At 32.9% G+C, this 26,337-nt stretch overlaps 1 protein-coding gene across 2 annotated transcripts in view; it reads left to right on the forward strand.

Annotated features, from left to right (window-relative positions):
• Nucleotides 1-24,561, forward strand: part of LOC138697683 (NADH-cytochrome b5 reductase 2) — a 34,996-nt gene extending 10,435 nt beyond the window's left edge. For both annotated transcript variants that reach the window (XM_069823141.1, XM_069823142.1), the window contains 5 exons: nucleotides 1,085-1,292; nucleotides 3,120-3,238; nucleotides 5,068-5,272; nucleotides 6,325-6,519; nucleotides 9,407-24,561. In XM_069823141.1, coding sequence (XP_069679242.1) covers nucleotides 1,085-1,292; nucleotides 3,120-3,238; nucleotides 5,068-5,272; nucleotides 6,325-6,519; nucleotides 9,407-9,579 — 900 coding nt within the window. In that variant the 3' untranslated portion in view covers nucleotides 9,580-24,561. The remainder of the gene's footprint in view (nucleotides 1-1,084; nucleotides 1,293-3,119; nucleotides 3,239-5,067; nucleotides 5,273-6,324; nucleotides 6,520-9,406) is intronic.
• The last annotated feature ends 1,776 nt before the right edge of the window (nucleotides 24,562-26,337 follow it).

The raw sequence follows: 26,337 nt of genomic DNA on the forward strand, positions 1-26,337 counted from the left end.
CCTTTTGAAGTTTACCTTTTCTTACCAGTAAAAAGAAAGTATCATTAATTTAAGAGTTAAGAACTGTGATGACAATCAATCCAGTATTTCATAATAAAAATATTTAGGTATAATAGTTCCGTCCTCTGTATCCGAAGAAGTGAAATGACGAAATGACATCGTAGGCAAACATGAACTCTCACAGATTAAAAGAAGATTCTCAGGAATCTAAATGGAAATAAAGCCTATGTATACAATACCATTTAGTGATATCTGAAAGCCAAACTTGTACATAATCAGCACACAGATGGAAGTTTAATTTCATTTGTAAAAAAAAAAAAAAATGTTGTTGATACTATATCCAGAAGACATCTGAATGTTTATTTTAAACATGATCTGCTGTTACAAGTCTCTGCTGATGGAGCACGAGATGACAACTTGAACTAGAAGAAGGAGAAATAGTATTAAAGAAAGGAAATTTATTTTCTCATTGATCCATTTTTGGGTGCTAGAAGGATGCGTTTGTGGATGAGAGATATAAAAAACTGTTCTGCCGAAAAGACTAAATTAAAAGAAGCAGCAGTTATTTTCATCCTGTTAAAGATTTCTTAGTAGTCTAGAGAAGATGTTTCTAAAAATGTTATCTTAAAAACAAATTACTGTATTGTAGGATATAAATATTTTACACTTTATTCTCTACAGATAGAAATAGCGTCCTCCTGTAAACTACAATTTTTTTTACTTGCATTTTGAAAAAGAGCTCTTCAATTTTATTTCAGAAAATTACTCCATCAGATAAAACACGCCACCAGAGTCTTCATTATGTTTAACCGAGATGTAGAGTTGTAAATGTTTAGTAAAGAAAAATAATGATTCTAGATATTGATCTTATTTGGCATGGACCTACTCCATTTCATATGTTTTGGTGTTTTAATGTTACGTAATATGGATATTACTAAAATTTATTTCATACATTTGAAATTATACATACTAATATACATATATATAAAAACAGGTTAACACTGCTTAAGCATCTTCCTGTACATACTAATTTATTATGTAAATTATATTGCTTTGTTAATTATAAAATTTACATCTGTTCCAGGTTCTCCCTATTTATATAGGGATAGGAATAGTGATAACAACAGCATTATTGGCCAAGTTCTACTTCAGTCAGAGGAAATCAAAATCAAAGATTGTTGCTCTACAAGATCCAACTGTCAAGTACGCCTTTCCTTTAATAGAGAAAGAGAAAATCAGTCATGATACTCGTCGTTTTCGCTTTGCACTGCCTTCAGAAGAACATATATTGGGTAATTGTGAAATTAGTAAAATATGGAATATTGAAAATTTACAAGTAGTATACAAATTATAATTATTTTTGTTCTGAAATTTCCACACCTTATCAGGATAAGTGTTACTGTAGGCCGTGTTATAGCTCAAACGGTACTGAATTTGACTCGAGATCTGAAACTGTACTCAGGCAAGGGTTCGAATCCTGCTTAAGCTTATTACCTTGAATTGGTTTTTTTTTCTGAGGTTTTCCCCAACTGTAATATCAGGTAATCCCACATTCTTGGACTCATCTCGCTGAATGTCATCTTGCTATCACCATTTCTCTACAAGTACAGTAAACCTTTTTGCTGTGATGCATCTGGAACAGAAAATTAAAGTGTTACTGTAAACATCTTGGTCTGACAGATAAATACTTAACATAAAAAACTAACACGAGGTAACATACTTTCTCTGTTATGTCGTTTGAAGTTGCCATTAAAAATGTTATTTTTAGAGCCCAGATATTAAGCAAAATGCCTTTTTGAAACTGAGTGTATGTATGAAAGACCTATTAGAGATAAACACGTTTCCACACATTTGGGGATGATAGGCCCAATTTTTATTTTGCCTATTTTAAGGTTAAATGCCTTTTTTAGCTTTTTTACGTCGTTATTTTTAATGCATTTAAAATAAACTGCACATAAATTATATCAAAAAACAAAACATAACGGTTGTACAAATTAAAAATATATATTCACTTCACACAAATATTTTCTGAGAATCTTATTCTCCAGCAATACATATGTTTCCAAGAAATCGTAAACTTTTCTCCTCTACCGATTCCATCTATTATATCACTTAACAAAGATGTTTGAACAGTATAACCCTCAGTGCTTAGATCACTTCGGAGTTTACCAGTGAAAGAAAGGAGATGAGGGAAGTATTAAAAGCAAGTCTGCAGGTCGCTTGCACACGCAAGTCATGCATACTTTGAAGTCTCTAATCCCTTCTCACACCTCTCGTTTCGAGACAATTCACAGTTGGTTTTTCCCAATCTCTGGAAGAAAGTAGAAAGTAAGTTGTTTTACGTTTGCTCCAATCACTTCAGTAGAAGTAGAAAGCTCTTTTTCCACTATGAAAAACGTTCTTTTGACAGGCGACTCACTATGACAGTTGACAGCTTAAAAAGCATTTTGTTGTGACACGTAACCAAGGAAAGTGAGTACCGTATGGGATAGTTTATTAAGTATTTGTCTATTTTTTGTCTATTTCCATTAATAATAAATGCCTATTTCATTGCCTATTTTTACTATTTTAGTGCCTATATGCCTGCCTATTTTAACCAAAATAAATGCCTAAACATCTGGGCTCTAGTTATTTTATATGAAAATGACACAAACAGTCTGATAGAAATAATAAATTCGATCTGGAATTTGTATAGTTAAAATAAAATTTACAGGACTGTGTTCATATCAAGTTTTTCAGTCCTGTACACTTATTCAGTGAGTGAGTTAAATTGCCATTTAGATACATTGTGTATACTAGTGCCATGCATTACAGGCGCTATGTTCAAGTTTGTTAGGTATGGCGAAGTTCGATATTCGCCAATGTTCGCTTTGCAGGAGGAGGTCTGTCATGTCTGTTCCACCCTGTTATAAAAATATTTGCTGTCCTCCACTCCCACCCTTTCATGTTTGAACTGCTTAAGAATTTTAGCACAGATCTTGCGATTAGTTTTTCATATGAAATATGACTAATCTGTAATGTCTTACTTGCTTCTCTCATGTTCTCACATTGCAGGACACTAAATAAACATTAAATTAATATTAATGAAACTTGTTAACATTTTTTTTTTATTTGACCAGGTCTTCCAGTAGGTCAACACATTCATCTGTCAGCCAAAATCGATGACCAGATTGTGATAAGATCCTACACTCCAGTTACCAGTGATGAAAACAAAGGCTATATGGATCTTGTCATCAAGGTCTGTAACATGTTTGTGAGATGGAAATATAAACTTGATTTGATCGATTTCTTTTAGTAACTTGTACTCTTGACTTACAGACTCTCTTTAATCATTTTGTTGAGTGGTCAAGTTTTGAATGCTAGAGACTAAGATTTGAATTGTTTTAAATATAATTTCTGGCTAAAAAAAATAGATATTGTGACAATTTTGCAGGGGAGGAAGAAGTTACTCTAAAATCTCTAATCACACCGTTATCTTTTCTATAATTCATTAGTCCACATCTGTGGAATAACAGTCAGCGCGTTTGGCTGCGAAACCAGGTGGCCCGGGTTTGAATCCCGGTCGGGGCAAGTTACCTGGTTGAGGTTTTTTCCGGGATTTTCCCTCAACCCAATACGAGCAAATGCTGGGTAACTTTCGGTGCTGGACCCCGAACTCATTTCATCGGCATTATCACCTTCATTTCATTCAGACGCTAAATAACCTAGATGTTGATACAGCGTCGTAAAATAACCCAATAAAATAAAAAATATATATATAGTTCATTAGCACCATCTAGTCATAGAATATGATTTGAAGATATGTTGCTACTGTGGTATGTCCAATGTACAAACACTTAATGATAGGTAAAGATGGCTTACTTTAATACATTGGCTGGGTAAGCAGAAGTAAGCAGAAATTTCAAGACAGAAACTACTTTCCTTGCAAAAGTAAATGATCATGGACTTAGATTTTGATTGAAACAGCAAATGTTTTCTCCCTTCGGCAGATTTTATTCATAACTTTATTTTATTTAATATCTATCAACAAAGTAGCACAAAGTAAAGCTGCCAGTATCAAGCATTACTTTATGAGATGTAATTTCTGTCCTCTCTCTCGCTATCATAATATTAATACTCGATCACAATGTGATAACACGCTAGAAATTCCACTTCACACATCATCTCTGTATTCCTCATCTTTCACTGTTGCTACATCTCGTCACTGGAACTCTCTGCCGCCTGAAGTCAAGGGCTGCTGAACATTGAAATCTTTCAAATACAAGTTAGAAAATTATCTTATGACGAGTTGCCAAACTAACTTACTATTATGACAAGTGTTGTATTGCATGTTTCCACGTATTCACATTTTTTTTATGTTCTAGTGATATTTAACTTATTTTATATTTTTGTTTTCATATTTTTCGATAATGGTATATCTATAATGTGAAAAGTTGAGCTATATATTGATCATAATTTTCCTTACTGTGTGTACTTAAAAATATTGTATTCATTGTATGCTTATACTGCACTATTTCATTACTAGTATTATTATTATTATTATTACTATTATTATTATTATTATTATTATTATTATTATTATCATTATCAATAATTGTCTTATTTTTTTTATACTTTGTATGTCTCATTTATTTTGACCTGCTGTTCACATTTTATTATGTTTTTTCTGTATGTTTTATATATAATGTCTGATTTCTACTTACTTGTTGTTTAGGCCCTACATTTTATTATGATCTTATTCAGTTTTGTGTGTAAAATTGTAGTGTACTTTGTAAATTTGTAGTGTTTTCTTGTAATGCAGTTTTACTCCTGGTTGAGTGTTAGAGAAGTCCATATGGCCTTAACTCTGCCAGGTTAAATAAATCATTATTATTATTATTATTATTATTATTATTATTATTATTATTATTATTATTATTAAAATTAAAAATAAACCACGAGTTTATAGACGAAATTATTTTGTGTGTTCTTTCGTAATTCTTAAACACTTTAGTATGAAATGGAAGTTATGCTTTCTTTTTATCTTGCATCTAACATTACTAAAAATAATAATTGATGTTGATACAGGTTTACTTCAAGAATGTCCATCCGAAGTTCCCAGATGGTGGGAAAATGAGTCAGTATTTGGAGAATATGAAACTTGGAGATACAATTGATGTTCGAGGACCTTCAGGTCGTCTTGTGTACCTTGGGAAAGGAAAATTTGCTATTAAAGTCCTCAGGAAAGATCCACCAACTGATGTATCAGTTAAGAAGCTGGCAATGATTGCAGGTACACATGCAATAAATTAAGGGGAGAGGATGGTATTTTTTGGTGAAAAATGAGTGAATTTAAAAAAAAAAATTGTTTAAAATACTCTGTGATATATGTGGAATGCATAGCATAACATTTTGTGGGTATTTGTGCCCTTATCGGATGCTGAGTCGCCATTTTTAAACTTCCTGCGTTATGAATTTTTAAATCACTCGCCCACTTTTATTGTTGTTTCCGGTAAATTAAATTTTCAAAAAAAATTTTGATATGTGTGGAATGCATTGTATAACATTTTGTGGGTATTTGTGTCCTTATCGGATGTTGAGACGTCATTTTTAAACTTCCTGCCCTATGGATTTTTAAATCACACTCCCACTTTTATCGGTTTCCAGTAACTTCATTTTTTTTGCTATATTGCCAGACAAAAATGGATATAATTTCTGAACTATTAAAGATACATGCATGAAATTTAGAATACACATTCTTTCGACTATTAGGAAACGTTTCTCTGTAACAGAATTTTGTTAATTGATTTCATTTAAAAAATACGTCCTTTTGTTTGCAAGAAAGGAAATCAGAAAATTGTTATTAAATTTTAATTGTTTATTTTACAAACGTAGGGACTAATATCAAAATTCTGCTACAGACAGTTTGTAGAACATGCCTTTGCAAATACATTGCAAAAAAGTTTGAATCTATCCTTAAAAACGATATAGATATGTTGGTTTTAGTACAATCCTGCTTTGGATATATTTTTTTCAAATTTGGGCCCCCAAATAATTTTTTTTTTCAAAATATTTATATTTGGTTGAGTTCCTACAGCTATAAGCTCTCTACATACAAAAAATTAATATTTTACACCAAATAGGAAAAAAGTTTTAAAAAATACCATCCTCTCCCCTTAATGTCGAATTGGACATGTGAAAGGTATCTTTAATATTAAAGGCATCATTACCAGATATGTAAACCTTACTGTTATGTGCACAGTGGTATGTATAATTAATAAAATAACAATTTAATGCATACCAAGATGAACATCTACTAAGCATTTTTCTTGAACTATTTAATAGGAGGTACTGGAATTACACCAATGCTCCAGTTGGTACGTCACATCACCCGAGACCCACATGATAACACACAAATGGCTCTGCTGTTTGCAAACCAATCTGAAGACGACATTCTGCTGAAAGATGAACTAGAAGAAGTAGCAACAGCGTTTCCTTCACAATTCAAGCTCTGGTACACTGTGGACAGGCCAACTGAGGGCAAGTTTATTTTTCTATTTGTAGCAGCTTCAAGAACTTCATGTGATCATAACTTTCGATTGATTGGGTTAGGTGCACACTTAAGTACACTATCAACTTACTATTTAAGAGTTCTGGTCCTATCATCATAATCACTGCAATGGTGGACTTTTCGTGGTATTTTCTCGAAATCTCCAGGCAATTATCATCATCATCATTGTATTGAATGATCAAAATTTCGAGGATAATTGTCATTTTGTCTTATTTTCAAATTATGATCAGTTTATAACGCCATATTGTTTACTACTTGTGAAGAATTATTAGCTATTTTATTGTTTTTTTTTTTTCAACTGACGTAAATTTCAATTGGTTCATTTTTAAAATTACTTTGGATTGTTTTCATTACTGTGTAACACAGTTTAGTCATAGTGTCCAGTAAATTATGAGAATGTCCATCATATTGTTATAATTCCACAGTTATTATTAAATTTATTTAGTTTACAAAATGTTTCTCCAGCTCTACGGTGGTAATATTACAGTAGTTTGAAATCGTACAGTATGATACCAGTATAATGAAATTCTAGGGGTCTCTGAAATTACTTCATTATATTGAAATACATTGTTTTCCTTTAAAAAAAAGCATGCTTGTTCATTTACTCTACTTATGCCATGAATTCCATATATAATATTTTGCATGTACTTCTGAAAAATATCCTGACATAAATTAAGCTGAACTTGCATTGCTTTTGAAAAGGAAAAATTTTAAAGAAAGGCATAGGAAAAGTACAGAACTGAAGTTCTATGAAGCACTTTGTATGACAAGAAGTGCCATGTTGTGAGATTAGTGAGCTGTGATTGGTGAAGGAAACTAAATAGAGAGAACAAGGGAACAAGTGCATAAAAAAACTAACACAAAATTCAGAGACCTTTGCATTATAGTAGACATACTACTACATTGGCTAGATATTTAATGACCACGTGACCACTAGGTAATTGCAGTATTATTATAATATAAAATATGCTAACGAATTGTATCCCATATTTAAAATATTTTTCATAAAAAAAAGAGATTTTTTTCCACAAGGGAGCGAAATTTTATTTCGTTATACTGATTTTTTCGTACAAACGAAATTCGTTGAACTGAAATATTTTACCATAAAATTATATGGGATAAAAGAAGGAACAGAAAACCATTTCGTAATAGTGAATATTTCTTTATAATGACGTTCGTTATAACAACTTTCCACTATAATAGCAAGTCATTACAAAACAAATTTATACTTCTTAATCAAGATGCAAGAAGTGTCTACAGTGTGACTGATCTCTGATATGAGAAAATTTTGAAGAAGAATTTTCTAATATTCATGTCTTGACTCTTTCAAATAATTTCTGTGGCAGAAATGATGATTACGATATTAGCGTGTCTCTAACAAACAATATGATCATTTTAGAAAAACTTCTAATACAATGTGAAAGCAAATGAATGATTGATTTAATGCAAATTATTGAAGTAGCATTTGAATATTCATTGAAAACGTACCACCAAATACAGTATTTTTCTACCTCAAATTCCACTTTATTTTATCTCACTACATAAGGCTTGCATCTGCTGGTGATCAGAAATAATAATACTTTAAGGAACCCGGAGGTTCATTGCCGCCCTCACATAAGCCCGCCATTGGTCCCTATCCTGAGCAAGATTAATCCATTCTCTATCATATCCCACCTCCCTCAAATCCATTTTAATATTATCCTCCCATCTACGTCTCGGCCTCCCTAAAGGTCTTTTTCCCTCCAGCCTCCCAACTAACACACTATATGCATTTCTGGATTCGCCCATACGTGCTACATGCCCTGCCCATCTCAAATGTCTGGATTTAATGTTCCTAATTATGTCAGGTGAAGAATACAAGGCGTGTAGTTCTGTGTTGTGTAACTTTCTCCATTCTCCTTGTAACTTCATCCCTCTTAGCCCCAAATATTTTCTTAAGCACATTATTCTCAAACACCCTTAACCTATGTTCCTCTCTCAAAGTGAGAGTCCAAGTTTCACAACCATACAGAACAACCGTAATATAACTGTTTTATAAATTCTAACTTTCAGATTTTTTGACAGCAGACTGGATGATAAAAGCTTCTCAACCAAATAATAACAGGCATTTCCCATATTTATTCTGTGTTTAATTTCCTCCCAAGTATCATTTATATTTGTTACTGTTGCTCCAAGATATTTGAACTTCTCCACGTCTTCAAAAGATAAATTTCCAATTTTTATATTTCCATTTCGTACAGTATTCTGGTCACGAGACATAATCATATACTTTGTCTTTTCGGGATTTACTTCCAAACCTATCTCTTTGCTTGCTTCCAGTAAAATTCCCGTGTTTTCCCTAATCGTTTGTGGATTTTCTCCTAACATATTCACGTCATCCGCATAGACAAGCAGCTGATGTAACCCGTTCAATTCCAAACCCTCTCTGTTATCCTGGACTTTCCTAATGGCATACTCTAGAGCAAAGTTAAAAAGTAAAGGTGATAGTGCATTTCCTTGCTTTAGCCCGCAGTGAATTGGAAACGCATTATTATTATTATTATTATTATTATTATTATTATTATTATTATTATTATTATCAGAAATAATAATAATAATCATCATCACCATCATAATTACATTTAAAATATAATAAAAATTTAAAAAAAAATTGTTAAATCGAGGATTTACTATATTAATTTCTAAGAAATCTTTGTTTCTAACAGAAGCAAATAAAATATGATTTAAAATTTTTGGATGGGCCCCAGCCAATCTGATTAACTGTCACTGGATTAGTTCAAACCTATTTGAGTGACATTTTGTAGTAGTTATGTTACTTTTTGTTTTTATGAATAATATTAAATTTATATTTTTCAGACTGGAAGTATAGTGTTGGATTCATATCAGCTGAGATGATCAAGGATCACTTATTCCCTCCTAGTCCTGACACGTTGGTGCTGATGTGTGGACCACCACCTATGATCAACTTCGCATGTGTTCCCAACCTGGAGAAGCTAGGCTATGATCCAAAGCTACGATTTGCTTACTAGCTAGCTGGTCATGTCTTGCCAGCCGAGGTCATATTCTGGCCACATGTGATTACAGTAGTTATGTTTAGCAGGTCAGGTACATGCTGTATATCAACGATCAATGTGAATACGTTAATCATATTAGTTACAACTGGTGTAGCGGGTGTACTTTTGGGGAGTTACATCCTAGACATCGGGAATATATCAGCACTGGTTGTGGTTAAATACTTCATGGTCATATAGAGATTACAACTAAGTTCAACTATTTATTCAGTGAAGAAAGAACAGAATAAAAAATGTATTGATGGCAGAAAACTTAGTTTTAATCTGCTATATTTTCTGTTCTTCCCTGTGATCTTAGTACAAGTCAGGTTCAGTAATGGATGACATTTGTACAACATCAAAGAGCTATGGCTGGAATTTTTGTCTTAACCTTTGAATGTGAAGGTAGAATATGCTTTATGTACTATTTTGAAGACAGATAGCTATTGTCGGACCATAGGATCTGTGCTCCTTCAGCTCTGTCGTTGTTCTTGAAAAAGTTAACACCTGTACTCACTCCATTCCACTCGCTTTCCTCCCACCACATTAAACAGCAAGCCAGAACCTTGCGGAATAGGGATGTTGCCAAACTTCCGTCAAACTGTATAATAAATAACTGGTCCTCCATGCTACAATATCATTTCTTTCAATCAAAATAAATCTTGTATTTCTACATTTTTTGAACCTAAATCCCATGTCTCGAATCACTTTCCGCAGCGTTCCTCTCCAAGCTTGGAAAATATTGTCTCTCACAATCTTCAGTAATTTCTTCAATGTCGGAACTTTATTCTACACGGTATAAAATTCTTGTATCTTTCTTCTTAAAATACATTGGTTCATATCATCTAAAAGAATTAAAGGTTCCCTTGATCTGTTCTTCCCTGGTGATTCTAGCGTTTCATCTCCTGCACAGCCTCCCTCTCTCCTGATTTTCTTTGTTAGGCGCTCTGACCTGCCTATATAAATTACATAAAATGTTGTATTATTAGTATTAGTTAAGTAAGTAATTTTAATACGTAATCAATTGAAATAAAATAAGCCCCACCTATGATAGCAGCTGCTCTTATCGTTGCCCGATTTATAGGAAACATATTGACCTGTTTGTTTCTCTTCATCGCAAAATGTTATTACGTACTTGCTTAATAATATTTCTTTCGCCACTCCGTGCTACAGTGTTCATGTTCAGTTGATAACACTGGACTGCAAGTGCAAATAAATTGTCCTGCAAGAAGGCTAAAAATTGTGAGAAGTGAGAGAGAGAAAGGGAAAGAGCTAGAAAAGAGAGAGATAGGAATGCAGGGAGAGAAATGAATTACCGAGGCTGAGAAGGAATTAGGGTTCAGTTCGCATATCTTACAGGGGCACAGATCTGATGGTCCGACAATAGGTAAGAAGATCTGATGTAAAGACTAGGACACCGATCTTTGATACTGAAGGTCACAGGTTAAAAAAAAAAAAACAGTACTGATTGCATTAGCATGCCTTCTCTTTCGTATGTTCCACTGTACTCCTGCGAGTAGTGGTCTAAATTATTATGATAAGTATAAACAAGATTCTGCTCAGGTGAGGAGTTAAAAATGTATGAAATGCAGAGTATCTTCAGAATGTAATTGTCTTATGAACTTCATAGCAAGGTAATTCATATTAACATGTATTGGTGTGATGAATGACTTCAGTTAATTATCAAATTTGTAAGTTGTTCAATAAACAGATTGTATCTGCTTCTTGTAAGGTGGATCATAAAATGTTCCCTCAAATCCTGCTGGTTGGAATGGTAGTAATATTTATAATGAAAAATTCTGAAGGCTATTATTACTTACACAGTATATTGCAATAGTTGAACTCATTTTGAACGGATACATCCATTCTAGTATATTTGGTGGCATTCTTAGCTTTTAGTGCATATAAACTCTATGTTTAGTTATTGTTTAAGATGTGACAAGCCACTAAAAATATTTCATGAATAGTTCTAAAGCACTCCATGTTACTTTGAAGATGCAACATTTTTGCTTGTTTTGTATTCTGAAATATGAAAAATGTTCGCTGTAGAATATATGCACCAAAGATCAGTATACTCTGGATCACGTTTTTACCTTTCATTATAGCATTGGTTTGCATAATTGTAGATTATTTCAATTAAGTTGCATTTCTTTACTCTGTTATTATCCTGATAATTTTTCATATAAAATTAAAACACAGTGGTGCATCCATTCTAGTACATTTGGTGGCATTCTTAGCTTTTAGTGCATATAAACTCTGTGTTTAGTTATTGTTTAAGATGTGACAAGCCACTAAAAATATTTCATGAATAGTTCTAAAGCAGTCCATGTTACTTTGAAGATGCAACGTTTTTGCTTGTTTTGTATTCTGGAATATGAAAAATGTTCGCTGCAGAATATGTGCACCAATGATCAGTATACTCTGGATCACGTTTTTACCTTTCATTATAGCATTGGTTTGCATAATTGTAGATTATTTCAATTAAGTTGCATTTCTTTACTCTGTTATTATCCTGATAATTTTTCATATAAAATTAAAACACAGTGGTGCATCCATTCTAGTACATTTGGTGGGATTCTTAGCTTTTAGTGCTTATAAACTCTCTGTTTAGTTATTGTTTAAGATGTGACAAGCCACTAAAAATATTTCATGAATAGTTCTAAAGCACTCCATGTTACTTTGAAGATGCAACGTTTTTGCTTGTTTTGTATTCTGGAATATGAAAAATGTTCGCTCTAGAATATGTGCACCAAAGATCAGTATACTCTGGATCACGTTTTTACCTTTCGTTGTAGCATTGATTTGCGTAATTGTAGATTATTTCAGTTAAGTTGCATTTCTTTACTCTGTTATTATCCTGATAATTTTTCATATAAAATTAAAACACAGTGGTGCATTCATTGTTTATTTTTTTACTTGGTGTCTATTTATTGAGATGTATGTAGTTTATCTTATGGATGACACAGTTCTCATTATTTAAACTAAAAGTATTATTCTAAGAACCAATGTTATTTCTTCCCACATTCAGTCTTACATTCTCACAATTACCAGCCTTTATAAATTTACAGTCAGATGAGCGAATCATAGCAAAATTCAGATTAGCGTACATTTAAATGTAATTAAATGTATTACAGCCCCTTTGTTCTTAATGTGTTTTTACAGGTAGTTTGGTGTATTAAATAAACAGTGTCCAAAATGTTTTCTTCCAAATTAGTTTGAAGCTAAACTACAGTAAATAAACTCCTGTTAAATGCATACCATTAATATTCTGTGTATCTGTTATTAAATAATTTATTTTTACTGCTGTTTCATCTTCATTCATGGATTAAGTCTTAAACTTCCCAATTGTTAAGTTTTGTCTTTCTTTTCTTATGTATAGTGAAAGATTGAGTCAGGGTGCTCGGGAATTAGTCTAAACTTACAACATAGTGAGATCACAATAAAAAATAACACTGTGCTCCTGTAATAGCAGAAGCTGGTGACTATTTAATCCTTGGAAGAGAAATTTTTTACTTTAACATCTAGAGTAGCACCAATGCATATTAAAAAAGTACTTGTGCATTTCCAATTGTTTAGTATGAATGTTTTTTCACTTCATATAACAATCTGTAATAAATTATGTGAATTGTTATTAAGATTTGATGTATTATCATTCATTTTCTTCTTACGATCATTTTGTCTTGCCTATGTTACCAATATTTACGTACAAATATGTAAAGTTTTCAGGTATTTTTACACAGATAGCAAATGAATTTTTTTTTTCCACAGTGATTCAATTGAGGCCTTGTACATAGCTGTATGTAGCAGTATTTGCTGAAATTCTGAGTCACTTTTATTGCTTGCTATTTTCATTAAATTTCCATATCAATATTGAAAGTCTGACTGGCTCAGAGAGAATAGTATATCATTACATTTAACATATAAATTATCTGGGTGGAAATGTGATTTGCCATTTAAAAAATTGTGCTATAAAACCTCAAAACAAATAACTGAAATTATTGCTTAGAAGATATTACAGTTTAAATCTTAACTTTGCCTCTTTGGCTATTCTTAATAACTGCTGTACTGTTACTCGTAGCATTTAAAGTGATTCATGTGATACTAGAGTTGACGGCAATTCGGAAGGCTAGCGTTTGTATCGAGAGAGACAGATAGAGAGAGCAAGGCAGCGTACAACATTGCCACGTCGTACTTCACGAGCACGTGCAATACAAATAGCTTAGGAGAGAATTTAAATTATCAAAAGACAATAATGACCTTAGCCGTTGATTACTGTAAGCATGACACCAAACAAACCCTCTTTCCTTCACTAATAATATTCTTTGCACGGTTCTCAATCCCATACCACATGCTTCTGCAGTCGTTTCTTGCATGTTGACAACGTTGCTGCCAGCATCAAGATGGCCGGCAGCATTCTGCTCGTTAACGTTTTTCAAATAATTATACACCTTAAACACTATTTTCCGCGCCTGCTTGTGTAATACTTGTCTTCTTACAGTCTCTTCTTCCATTTATTTATCTTACACACACACAGTAAATGTCAGTTTTACTTATTCAATGTATTGAAACACTCACACGTGAACAAACGAACTCGGGAAGTGCTTGTTATAGACTGATTCCGATTGGTTCTACTGTACAAGCTTGTGACATCACATATCAGAAATGCTACGGCGCATATAGAAGCTAACCACCTTCCGAAATGCCGTCTAGACTAGTCTATATTGCAGATCCATATGTACCACTGATCTTACAAGCTGCCACTATGGATTTTTTGATTTGCAGTTGAGATTAAAAATTAATACAAAGAATCACGAACGAGAGAGGTAAATATTGTCGGATTTCATTCACATTATATCCATAGTCTGGAATCAATGACTTGGAGATGATTTGTAGGCATCGGTTACAGCGCAGTTGTCTTAGTATACTCTCAAGAAATAAATTGACAGATTAATAAAAGTTTGTCGTGTTGTATCTTTCATATAATATACTTCACCTACTGTGTTACAATATGTTTTATAGTTGGCTTAGTCATATTTGTATTAATCTGAAACATGTTATTAAAATCAGATAGAGTGCGAGCTTTTAAAGATCCTCAAATTTTTACTTCACGCTCAGCCTCTTCTCTTATTGTAAACAGTAAGCTTTGCTATTGAATTTGCATCATTGCCAAGTATTATATTAATATAAATCTCAATTATTTTAATATACAGAGTGGCCCAAAAGTCACTACCCATTATTGAACTTAGATTATATTTTCAATCTCCTCATGGATTTCAAATTATCTGCCCTTCATTTTCATTTGACAATTAAGTACTGTTACTAATGTAAACACTAGAGTGCATTGCTATATAATCAATTAATTAGCTGTCAATAAAATATAATTTTACCATTTGATCTATGTTTTTTTTTTCCTCCATTTTAATGCGTAGTGACTTTTGGGCCATTCTGTATATTACTTATAAAAAATTGTCCTTATGTTAAATCTATTTAACAATAATTGATTATTTAAAATTATTAAACGATCAACACATAAAAAAGATTAAACAAGAGAATAATACTAAATTCAAAACTAAGAAAAAATAAAAAGTAAAAATTGAAAATCTCCATACAATTTAACAAACTTACCAACCTTCAAGCCACTCAACTCAGCATCTAATAGAAATAATTGAAGTCACTGTGGGGGGTGGGGGGGGGAGAAACCTAAAAGAAAGATTTTGTGCAAGTTGCTAATGTATAAAATTTAAACTTGTGTCTAATGTGTACACTTTCTTACCACATATTGTATTCATATACATCTAATTGCTTGAGCTATAATGTAAACTGCAAACATAATACAGTAAAAACCCCGAGAAGATGCTGTTCAAGGGACCACGTGTAAACTGCATATTAATCAGGACCACGTATTAGGCAGGTATACTAATTTTGACTTATATACAGTATCTATTAGCATTTTTCTTTATTGAAATACATAATTCATGAAAGATAATGCACTATTACTCCATTATGTAATTACTGTACTGTACGTTAAAGACATTTGCGATACTGTATGTATGTACTGTACTTAATTCTTTCGAAAAGATCCTTTGTAGCTTTGTTTGCCATGTGCGTGTTCTCCAAGTCCTCATGTTTACCACACTTCACTCTCTTGCGCTTACACCCTCCCAAAGTCGCGCAGCTGCAGTGATTGAGTCGCGATTTTTTATTATCATTATTAATGTCGGTGATGGGATTCCTAATGATCAGACAGTTGTTTCTAATTAAGAGTACTGTTTTCATCGTACTTTCGTAAGATATCCAATTTTACAGACACAAAAAGTGCTTTTCGTGTAACACTCATTGTAATCACTCTCATAGACACTTCAATACACCAAAAGATAACAAACTGACCAGCAAAGATTTCCAGAATTTTATTACGGTCGAGTGAGGAATGTTGCTTGAGAAAGAGATGATTAGCAAGAGGGAAGATTATTGTAACTCTAAGCTGCGCAGGTAAAGGGTCGAGTAAGAGAGCGTAACAAGAGGGTGGGGTATTGTATATTATGAAGGTTTAAATGCGCATGTAAAGGGTCGAATGCAATACTTTTCAGGTTAATGGCACCATTAAGTTCAATGGCCAAAATGATTCATTGCTGTTACAGTACATTGCTGAAAATTACATCGAAAATATTCCACAAAAACAGCGTATTATGCAGGACTTGAGTGCAACAAACGGGGTATTTTATAAAGGCGTTATATATGAAATGTGCAGGGACCGGACAAAAAAGCGTATTACACAGGATAGTGTAATAAACGGGCGCGTCTTATCGAGGTTTTACTGTATTAAATTTTCCCATGTAACAGGACGAGTTAAGGCCCATTCACAATGAAAATTAAACATAAACATAACGTAAGCATAAAACCTTGTGTCCATGTTATTTAATGAAAGCATTCACAATGAATTACATAAACATGAACTTAATCTTAATCATAAGACGTTAACATGAAAGTTTGCAAACTCCAAACTTTCATGCTTATGTTTATGCGATTTGGAAACAGTACACAAGCGGAAAGCGTGTTTTCAATTTTTGTTTAACATCTCATGGGCTTTGCCTACAGGCAATATTTTGATCTATTGGCCGTGATGATAGCTAGGCGCGCAACATGGAATCATATGACGAAAAGTTGATTATTTTACATCTCCGTTTTTTTTATTTCAAGTATTGAAAGCCATATACTGATGCCATTGTAGTTGTTAGAAACATAAATTGAATAGCTACATCGTCAGTCATTGTGCAATTCTCCATTTTTATGTAATAGATTCTGTAGTTTTGTTGATCCGGTATGTTTGTTTCCACACACGTGTTATGTTTACTTTATGTTTAATTTTCATTGTGAATGGGCCTTGGCTACTTAAGTTTGTGGCATATGTTTATGTGCTTATGTTAATGTTTACGTTATGTTTAATTTTCATTGTGAATGAGCCTTTAATAAAGCATAATTCTGATTCATTTCAATGAAAGTTAGTGGCTATAATTTGTGATAAGGAAAATGTAAACAGAATCGTGAATAGTGTTCACATATTTAAATCATTGTGCTTATAAAACAGAAGTGAGGAGCCAATATTCTGTGATGTCATAACGAGAGCTTAACAAAACTTCACTTTAATTGGAACAATGCACTAACATTTTGCTGTATTGAGTGAAATACTTGGCATGCACTACATTCCACCGTGAAGATGTTTGTTACTATATTGCAAGCGTATATGCATAAATATATGATCTATTTAAATGCAGTTCTTCTATTTCTTTCTGCAGTAAGTAGATGCTGTTCAAAGAAGCAGCAATCCAGCAATTTCTTATTATTCAGAATTTACAAAGTACATTTGCCCTTGAACTTTGGTGTTAAGTTAAAAATTTGACGACATTGTGCATTAAGGAACCAATTCACAGAGTCAAAAAAAATCCGACCTAGTCTTATTAACAATCTTTTTTTTTTTTTGCATTCATTCTGTATTTTTAATTCACTTTCCTTTTCAGAATTTGACGACTTTTAAACTGTGAAAATAATTTATTTTTCTTATAGAAATTGGAAATTTCAGTTTTCTTATTTCCATTATTCTGAGTTGCCATCTGTAGAATAAAACCAAATTATAAACAGATTTTATTAACGATACTTTTCCATAAATGGAAAGTAGCAAAATGGCAGACCCTTGGAACATAATACCACTGTCTAATATTAATCTGAACATATTATATCTATGCAAACAAAATTGTGGTTGGTTAAATTGTGACGAAGATGTGCTCTCTGTAAGGTCAATATTTTAAAAGAAATACACAAATATTACTCAGAACTCTGCTATTAGAACTGTTACATAATGGTGTATCTAGTACAGGCATAAATGAAACTCTTGAGTCCAAATGAAATAAGTATAAAAAGTCCTTCAGTAACTGTCTTATTAAGCTAAAGAATGATACAAAAATTACATTAGGTCATTTATACAATCAAAACTTAACAAACGCTTTCGCCAATTAATGGCATCTTCAAGTCTAGTAACATATTATAGTGATACTATGAGCATAAAGACAAGAGTAGTGTGGCAAAGCAATAAGATTCGATAATTGCATGATGTAAATATGGAGATGATGAATTAAAAACATTGTTACATGAAATAACTGTACAATCACAAAATAATGGAATAACAATCACTTAAAAGCATAATGGTTGTAGTGATTAATCATCATACAGAGCCCAAATATTAAAATGCAAAAACCACGCATTAAATGGAAGGCTAGAAGAACAAGTGTGTAGCATAGATGCATGAAAACAATATAGTATGACCTAATGTAATTTTTGTATCATTCTTTAGTTTAATAAGACAGTTATTGAAGGACTTTTTATACTTATTTCATTTACATGCTAACTTGTCGGACCAATATATCTTTTAAATCTTGAGTCCAAGTTCACCAAAGTGTAGATACACTTAAAGGAAATACAAGATTGGCGTCCAGTAAGATTGCAGAAGTATCTAACAATAAGGTTTGATATTGAAATTCTAGTTGGACTGAACATTTCTGAAAGAGAGTATAAGGATGATGTTTCAAATAAACGCAAGTATTCTCTCTGTTGTCATTTTAATTTTGCAATCATTCCACGTTGTAAACAACCAGTGATGATATTAAAATTATATTATTTGTATCAGTAAAATGAGGAGGAACTTCAGTATTTAGTATTGAATTTGTCTTCTTTGGACAGTTCTTCGTAAATGAGCTGCTAATCACTATTCAACTCCACCTTAAAGTTTTATACCGTTTATGTAATCATGTTATAAGTACATTGCTGGACATTGCACATGTGGGATTTTGATGAGGCTGAAACTACAGCTTACAAGTTAGATGTGAGCAGGTTCGTTAACTTGAAATTACACATTTTATGATAAAACAATGTAGAAAAAAATTTCACGTTTCCTAATACCATATTAACTATGAATTATTACTCTTAATAAAATTTTTCTCATGCAGTTCCTTTGGAAGTGCAAGTTATTTTAAGTACTTGCACATTCCTAATACAGTAAAACCTTGGATTATGACCATAATTCGTTTCGAAAACGTGCTGTTAATCCAAAACATTCTCATATCAAAGTGACTTTCTCCATAAAATACAATGCGGACTCAGATTAATTCGTTTCACAACCTTTTATTCATACAAAGTACAGTATAATTTAAATAAAATTAAACACTATAGTGCAACACAAATAGTTTTACTGTATTTTGTTTTTTAGCATCTTTCACTTGTTTTACTGCTTAATAAACTTCTTGAACATTTGAAGAAAATATTTTCACTATCACTAACGGAATCACTTCTGACAGCTTGACTGACTGTATCCAGTGACTCCTACTTTTGTCTCATTTTGAGGATTTTGCAGAAATGTGACATTGCGTTGTTGTTAAACAGATTTATCGCATGCACTGCTACAACGTTATCAGGGTGGTGAATCTGAACAAAATTTTGTACTGCTTCCCACTTTTTACATACCTCTTTAATCTCATTCGTCCGCTCGTTTCTCCTCTTCCTCCTCAGACGAGATCCCCTCCATTGCCTCTTGCCAGTGGCGGCTCGTGGTAAAATATTGTGTGTGTTCACAATTTTGTGTTCCAAAATCGAAGAGAGTTTGAAATCGTACGTTTAGCCTAATATGAAATGTCATGATTCCAATATTTCACTACCAAAAAAACCGTATATAAATTCAAAACAACATGTAATAATAATAATAATAATAATAATAATAATAATGAAACCCAGTCTTTTTATTTCAATTTTTTTTTCGTAAGCCGATTTACCCAGTTCTTTACTGTTCAAAATTACTTGAACAGAGTTCATTGTTTACATTTGTTAAAAATTAATACATACCACAATTCCGTTATTTACAAAAGTGTGTGTTCAGTAATATATTTTGATTCACAACACACTGATACACTATTGCCTATACCAGTACTGTAATCCCATTCGCATAGATTGATTACTATAAATACATACCAGTAAATATTATTCTTAAATAATATACACCAACATACAGATATTTCAATTCATACCACCATCACATTCAGCCAGCACGTGTTTGAAAGCCAAACTATGCTATTATGCTGACACTGATGTATAGTAATTCACAAACTACACACTCGTAGCAGCACTGTACACACATCCACACAAAGTAAACGTTCCGACAGTGAGATGCTGACAACTACAGGCTAAAATACGGACTATTAAATTTCCTCCTCGAGATACAGCATGTGAACGATAGGTATCGATGCACCTGACATCTGTAGGATAGATTCACTGTTCACTTAATGCTTTGTGCTCTTGACAAGTCATAAGCAACCAGCGAAAGACAATTTTCTCCCGCACATGCGTGAAATTCCTGTAACCTTCTTGAAAAGAGCACGGCTTGTACGTGAACGGATGTTGCCAAGTTTACATAAGAAGTTTATGCAAGATGTGGGAAGTTTAAAATACTCGATTCTGGTATTATACATCCCCACTACTTCAATACGGTATTAAATAATAAAACTAGTCGTGCATTAATGGAAATAAGGTGTTCACGTGCTCTTGTGCTCTTATTGACGCACCGCCACTGCCTTTTGCTGTTGCTCGCAAGCGAAGCAAGTTACATACAAAACGTGCTGCTCAGATTGCAAGACATTGGCTCGTTTATCAAACAAAAATGTTTCCTCATTATTCGCTTGTTTTGCAAAACACTCGCAAACAAAGTTATTCATAATCCAAGATTTTACTGTATTGTATCTTTCACGTAGGTTATATGTTCAACAATAACTTACGCAATATTTTTCTGTATTTTTGTTATAGTGACCAGAACTGTTTAAACAATTAGCATTTACTTTAGTATTGTTGGTTTGTTCCTTTCTTTCGCTGAAGACTGTTTTTAATTAGTTTTGACAGCGTGATGCTGCATACATTTACATTTCATTGAAGATTTTTAAATGTAATATATTTTGTATACAAATCTGGAGATGGAAAAGTTGAGCTAAAGAAAAAATACCTGCCGATAACCATTCATGATATAAAAACAATTTAGATATTGTGTCAAACTACCAAATACTTCACTTTATCACTGATCAAACGTGGTTGAAGTTGTATGACTTAGATTTACTGCCTGCTAGAACATATAGTATTTGTATAGGGATTGAGAACGTGTGTATTTGGCAGTCACTCTTTGATAACATCTTACATTTCCTGTCTTTCTTAATTTGTAGATTGTGACATGTTTTACACTTCTTTCATTTACTTGTTCTTATTTTTCTATTTTTGTTTTAATATTGGTTAGATACAAAAGATGCTGTATGACATTATCATTAATATGAATTAGTTCATTAGTTGTTACATGCGAGGAAAATTGTTTATAGTGTAAAAATTCAAAGTAAAGCAATGTTAACCTGGAAAGAGGACTGTGTTTGGAAAAGTTGAGAATCAAAATGGGCCATATTGTGTTGTCAGGACTCTCAGATTGGTTTCCTAATTGTAATGAAAATAGATAATGAGAAATAATAAGGAACTCTTGGCATTTGGTTCCATTGTAATTAGATATTAATCATTTGGCAAGAAGCAGGCTCCTAGACTCTTGTAAGCTGGGACTAATTACCAGAATTCCCTATTTAAGGTTATCCGTGACTGTAATTTGGATAAAAAATTGATATTAACAGGTAATTTTTAACATTAAAAAACCCTAATTTTTTTCACTATCAAAAAATGGTACGAATTTACCTGTTCCTTTCTTTTTTAAGTCACCAGCGGACATTTTTAAAAAGCATGAGCGTTGTATTTAAAGATCCAATACATACCTTCGTCACATTTTTCTCAATTCAGCATTTTACTGTATATAAAATGCTTCCTGCAACAGAATTCTTAACCGAATCAATTGAAAATTTCTGAGAATGTTATAATATGTATAAAGGTTAAAATTTTCTATGAGTTTTTATGTATTTTGAGCTTTAGCATAAATTCTGATAGGTTGTATTATAATAATAATGAAATTTAAAAAATAGAATTTGTATCTGGTGGTTTATTACAGTTAATGTTTAAGTTCCATTTCTTGTAAACATTATTTAGTGCGCATACCATACATTCTGAAACAAATTATCCTATGCTACAGTCACTTGGTCGTCTGCAAATTTCAAACTAAACATTTCTTTGTCACCAATATGAAAGAGTGAAATTTTCCCACGATTAAACATGACTGGTTTTTACGTATTTTTTACCTTTAGTATGTTATATGATGTCCATATAGAATGTCCTAAATTTGTAATAATGAAATCTGAAGAAATTTTTGGACTTAATGCACTGACGAGTTATGTTTGTGCATTTAGTTGGTTAAAATTTTTTTTCTCATATAGGAGTTACTTGCAAAATATCATATATACACGAATATCACTGATCATCTTGTAATGCTTCCCTCATCTCCTTCCCTAAAAGATAGTTTGAAAAAAAAAAAAGAGAGAGAGATAAATTGGACTAAGAGCCATGTAAAAATTATTTCGAAGGTTAGGTGTATACTAAAATGAAAATAATTATACAATACACAAACTTAAAGCAGTATCAAGTTTAGTTTATGCAAATATTGAAGAAATGGCCCTTTTGGCTTTCCAGCCTTTCCATATTAATACGTAGTTATATGAATTAAAAGTTAGTGTACTCGAAAAATGTTTTCTTAATGTACTCAGAACACAGTTGGAAGAGCACATTCAAAGTCCCTTGTAGTTCATTGTATAAATATTAAGCAATGAACCATAACAGTATGTCACAGTGCACTGTTGTATTGATAATTAGAGCCTTATTGTGTACAATAAAAATATAATGGAAAATATTAGTATAGGCCTACAGTGATCATTGTTACTAGCAAATACATTCTGCTGAAATTAGCTTCGCAATATGTAGGAGAATTTGTAATTCCTAGAAGAAATTTTACCAGTTATATATAGCATACATACAGATTTTATCTGATACTCAGAAGAAAAACATAGTGCTGTAAGAAATACTGTGTCAAAGTCAGAGGTATACCATACATATATTATAGTTCCAATATTTGCAGTCCTCATTTCTAGGGTCACATATCCACCATGTTCAATAACAATATCTTGATATATAGACAGACACTGTGCAGTGTACCAGATTAGGATAAATACAAAGTGGGTCAAAAGTCGCTTTCCCCAAACACTTCCTTACATTCAATTTACATTTGACTACACATTCCTTTACAGATATTGTTCAAAATGGAGACATGACATTGAAGAAACAATTAATGCACGAACATGGTTGTCAACCCACCACTTATTACCACAGTCTAGTATATACAGTCGCGAAGCTCAATACATAGTAAATATGCAAACATTAGGTAGTTGCTCACCACTAGGATCGCTAATGTCGCCTCATTACAGGCAATGCAAAATAGTACCGTCACAGTCTATTGTTTCTAGCACCATCAAAACTCAAGCTTCGTGACTGTATATAGTAGACTGTGATATTACACCAGCTATTCGTTTATTCAAATTATGACATCTGTATGTGTACAAGTATGAAACTTAAGAATGAATATTGGGGAAAGCAACTTTTGACCCACTTTGAATAGTGTTTTGTGGAATCTTTTCTTTCATTTTTTATGTACATCGGACGTTATTAAATACAGCACACAGTATATGTCTATTGTTTGATTAATTTTAGCTATTTCAAGGTTGTTTGAGAAGTGGACATTGAAACAATTTACATATAAAATTAGTAATTTGTACCTTTGTATTCTTCTGAGTTTGGTTTAACTTTACATTTTTATGCAAAGGTAATCATACGTAAAAATGTGTAGGTAAGGGCAATTATATTAATGGATGAATGTAACTGAAGTTTATTTGAAATCAGTTTTGATTTACCCAGCCCTAAACTACACTTTGTTTCATATAAACATAGGTGCAATTGTTAGCATTGCGGATTATAATTCTAATATCAAGAAATATACAGTATAATTACTATAATGACAGGAAACAAGTGTATAGTTGAAACTTATAGAAATAAACGTAAGAGTATCATTAGAGGACGAAACTACAACTTGCAGGTATATACATAGTTGCAAGGTACATTTGGTTTGGCTGAATTGAGGTTATGTTTCTTGTTTTGGTATGGAGTAAGAATTGGATTTGAAGAGACTTCCTACTAAGATATACACTATCATCAGAAAACTATTTTTTATATTTCTCCCCTGGTGAAATGAACACACAACATATCCCTTGATTTTTATAAGGGTAGGGATGATGTGGATTTAAAATGGTTTGTTATGAAAGTAAAAGACAAAGCTGCTGGATGTAAGCAGTAAGACAATGAATATTGTTGTATTCAATAGTTTATTTTTTACTAACAGTAATGTTTATCTTTTGGTATTTGCTATAGTTCATATTGTAGACAATAAATGCTGTTTTATGAAAACTACTCGAATACTCGTAATATTTTCCTGCATATATTCCTATTTCAATGTTACTTAATTATAACTATAAAAGTATCTGATATTGAATGATAATGTGTATACACATGCATATTCATTGACACTACAAATCCTAGAAAGTTATCGAACATTATGATTACTAAATACTGGCATTTAATATAATTATTCATCATTCATTATTAGCACTACAGCCCATGAAGGGCCTGGGCTTCCTTAATCAGTAGAAGCCAATCATCTCTATCTTGAGCCCGTTGTCTCCATCTCTTGCGTCCAACTCTCCACAGATCATCCTCCACATCCTGAAGCCACCTCAACCTTGGTCTTCCTCTCTTCCTTAATCCTCCTGGGTGTCCATATAATGCCCGTTTAGGTAATCGGCCTTCTGGCATACGTTCAAGATGTCCCAACCATCTAAGTCTGCCTTTCTTAATGAAGGAAACTATACTCGGTTCTCCATACAGTTCCATTAGTTCTTTATTTGTTCTACTTCTAAACTGACCATTTTCAAAATGGGGACCATATATCTTTCTCAGGACTTTTCTTTCCCAAACTGCTAACATATTTTCATTATTTGTTGTTAAAACCCAAGCTTAGCTAGCATATGTAACCACTGGTCTTAGAATAGTTTTATAAATTATTTTCTTTGCAGATCTGGATAATGAACAGAGTTTAACCACATTGTCCTGCTTCTGTACCTCTCTTCTGGATGTTTTCATATACTTGGTTTTTCTTTCATTTATTTCCAAACCAAGCTTTCTCGCTTCTTCCTCAAATTCTTGTAGTGACCCTGATAGTGCTGCCTTTTTAATGTAATTATAGTGAAGAAATTGTTAGCATTTCATAGGTCTTGTTTGATGAGGTAACAGTATAAATCAGCAATTTATAAGCGAGCTATTGATTGAGAAGTAAATTAAATTTTGTTGCTTCAGAATCTCATACAGGGTACGTCAAAAACATCTGACGGTTTTTGTAATGCAATACAAATCATACTCACTGAATGTCGCTGCTATAGTGGGTGTCCTTGTGTTGTGTACGTTTTGGAGTTCAGTTGAGATGGAACGTTGGTCTACTGAATACCGCAATGCTGCAGTAGAGTTGTTTATCAAAACAGAATCCGTTACTGCTACGCAGCGTGGGTTTTGACTGCAGTTTGATACACGTTATGCACCTAGTCGCAATACCTTGGTATTGTGGATAGCAAAATGGCGTACAGAGGGATCAGTAAAGGATACCAAGCCACCAGGACATCCTCGTCCGGCTCGTACACCTGCAAATGTGGAATGGGTTTGGGAAGCAGTGTGTTGTAATCCCAGGTAGTCAACTTGGCGACATGCTGTCGCTCTTCGTTTGCATGAAAATCTTCTAACAATGGCGATGGAGATCCTAGCTGTGTGAGCTGGAACCACCACTCATGATGACCACGGACGAAATTCTGAAGAAGTGTTTCCAGCATGGTCATGTAACGCTCAGAGTTCAGTAACTGTTGCTTCTTCCTCATCCTCGAAGAAATAAGGCCCAATGATGACATCCGAACAAATTTCGCACCAAACTCTCACTTTTTCACTGTGAAACGGCCATTCATGTAGTTCTTGAGGATTGTTGGGAATCCAGTATCGGTAATTCTGCTTCTTGACATATCCACAGAGGAGAAGTGTGTTTCATTGGACATGATTAACGTACCCACAATACCAAGGTATTGCGACTAGGTGCATGACGTGTACCAAACTGCAGTCTAAACCCAGGGTGTGTAGCAGTAACGGACT

The sequence above is a fragment of the Periplaneta americana genome, chromosome 4 (genome assembly GCF_040183065.1).
Source record: "Periplaneta americana isolate PAMFEO1 chromosome 4, P.americana_PAMFEO1_priV1, whole genome shotgun sequence".
Taxonomy (NCBI): domain Eukaryota; kingdom Metazoa; phylum Arthropoda; class Insecta; order Blattodea; family Blattidae; genus Periplaneta; species Periplaneta americana.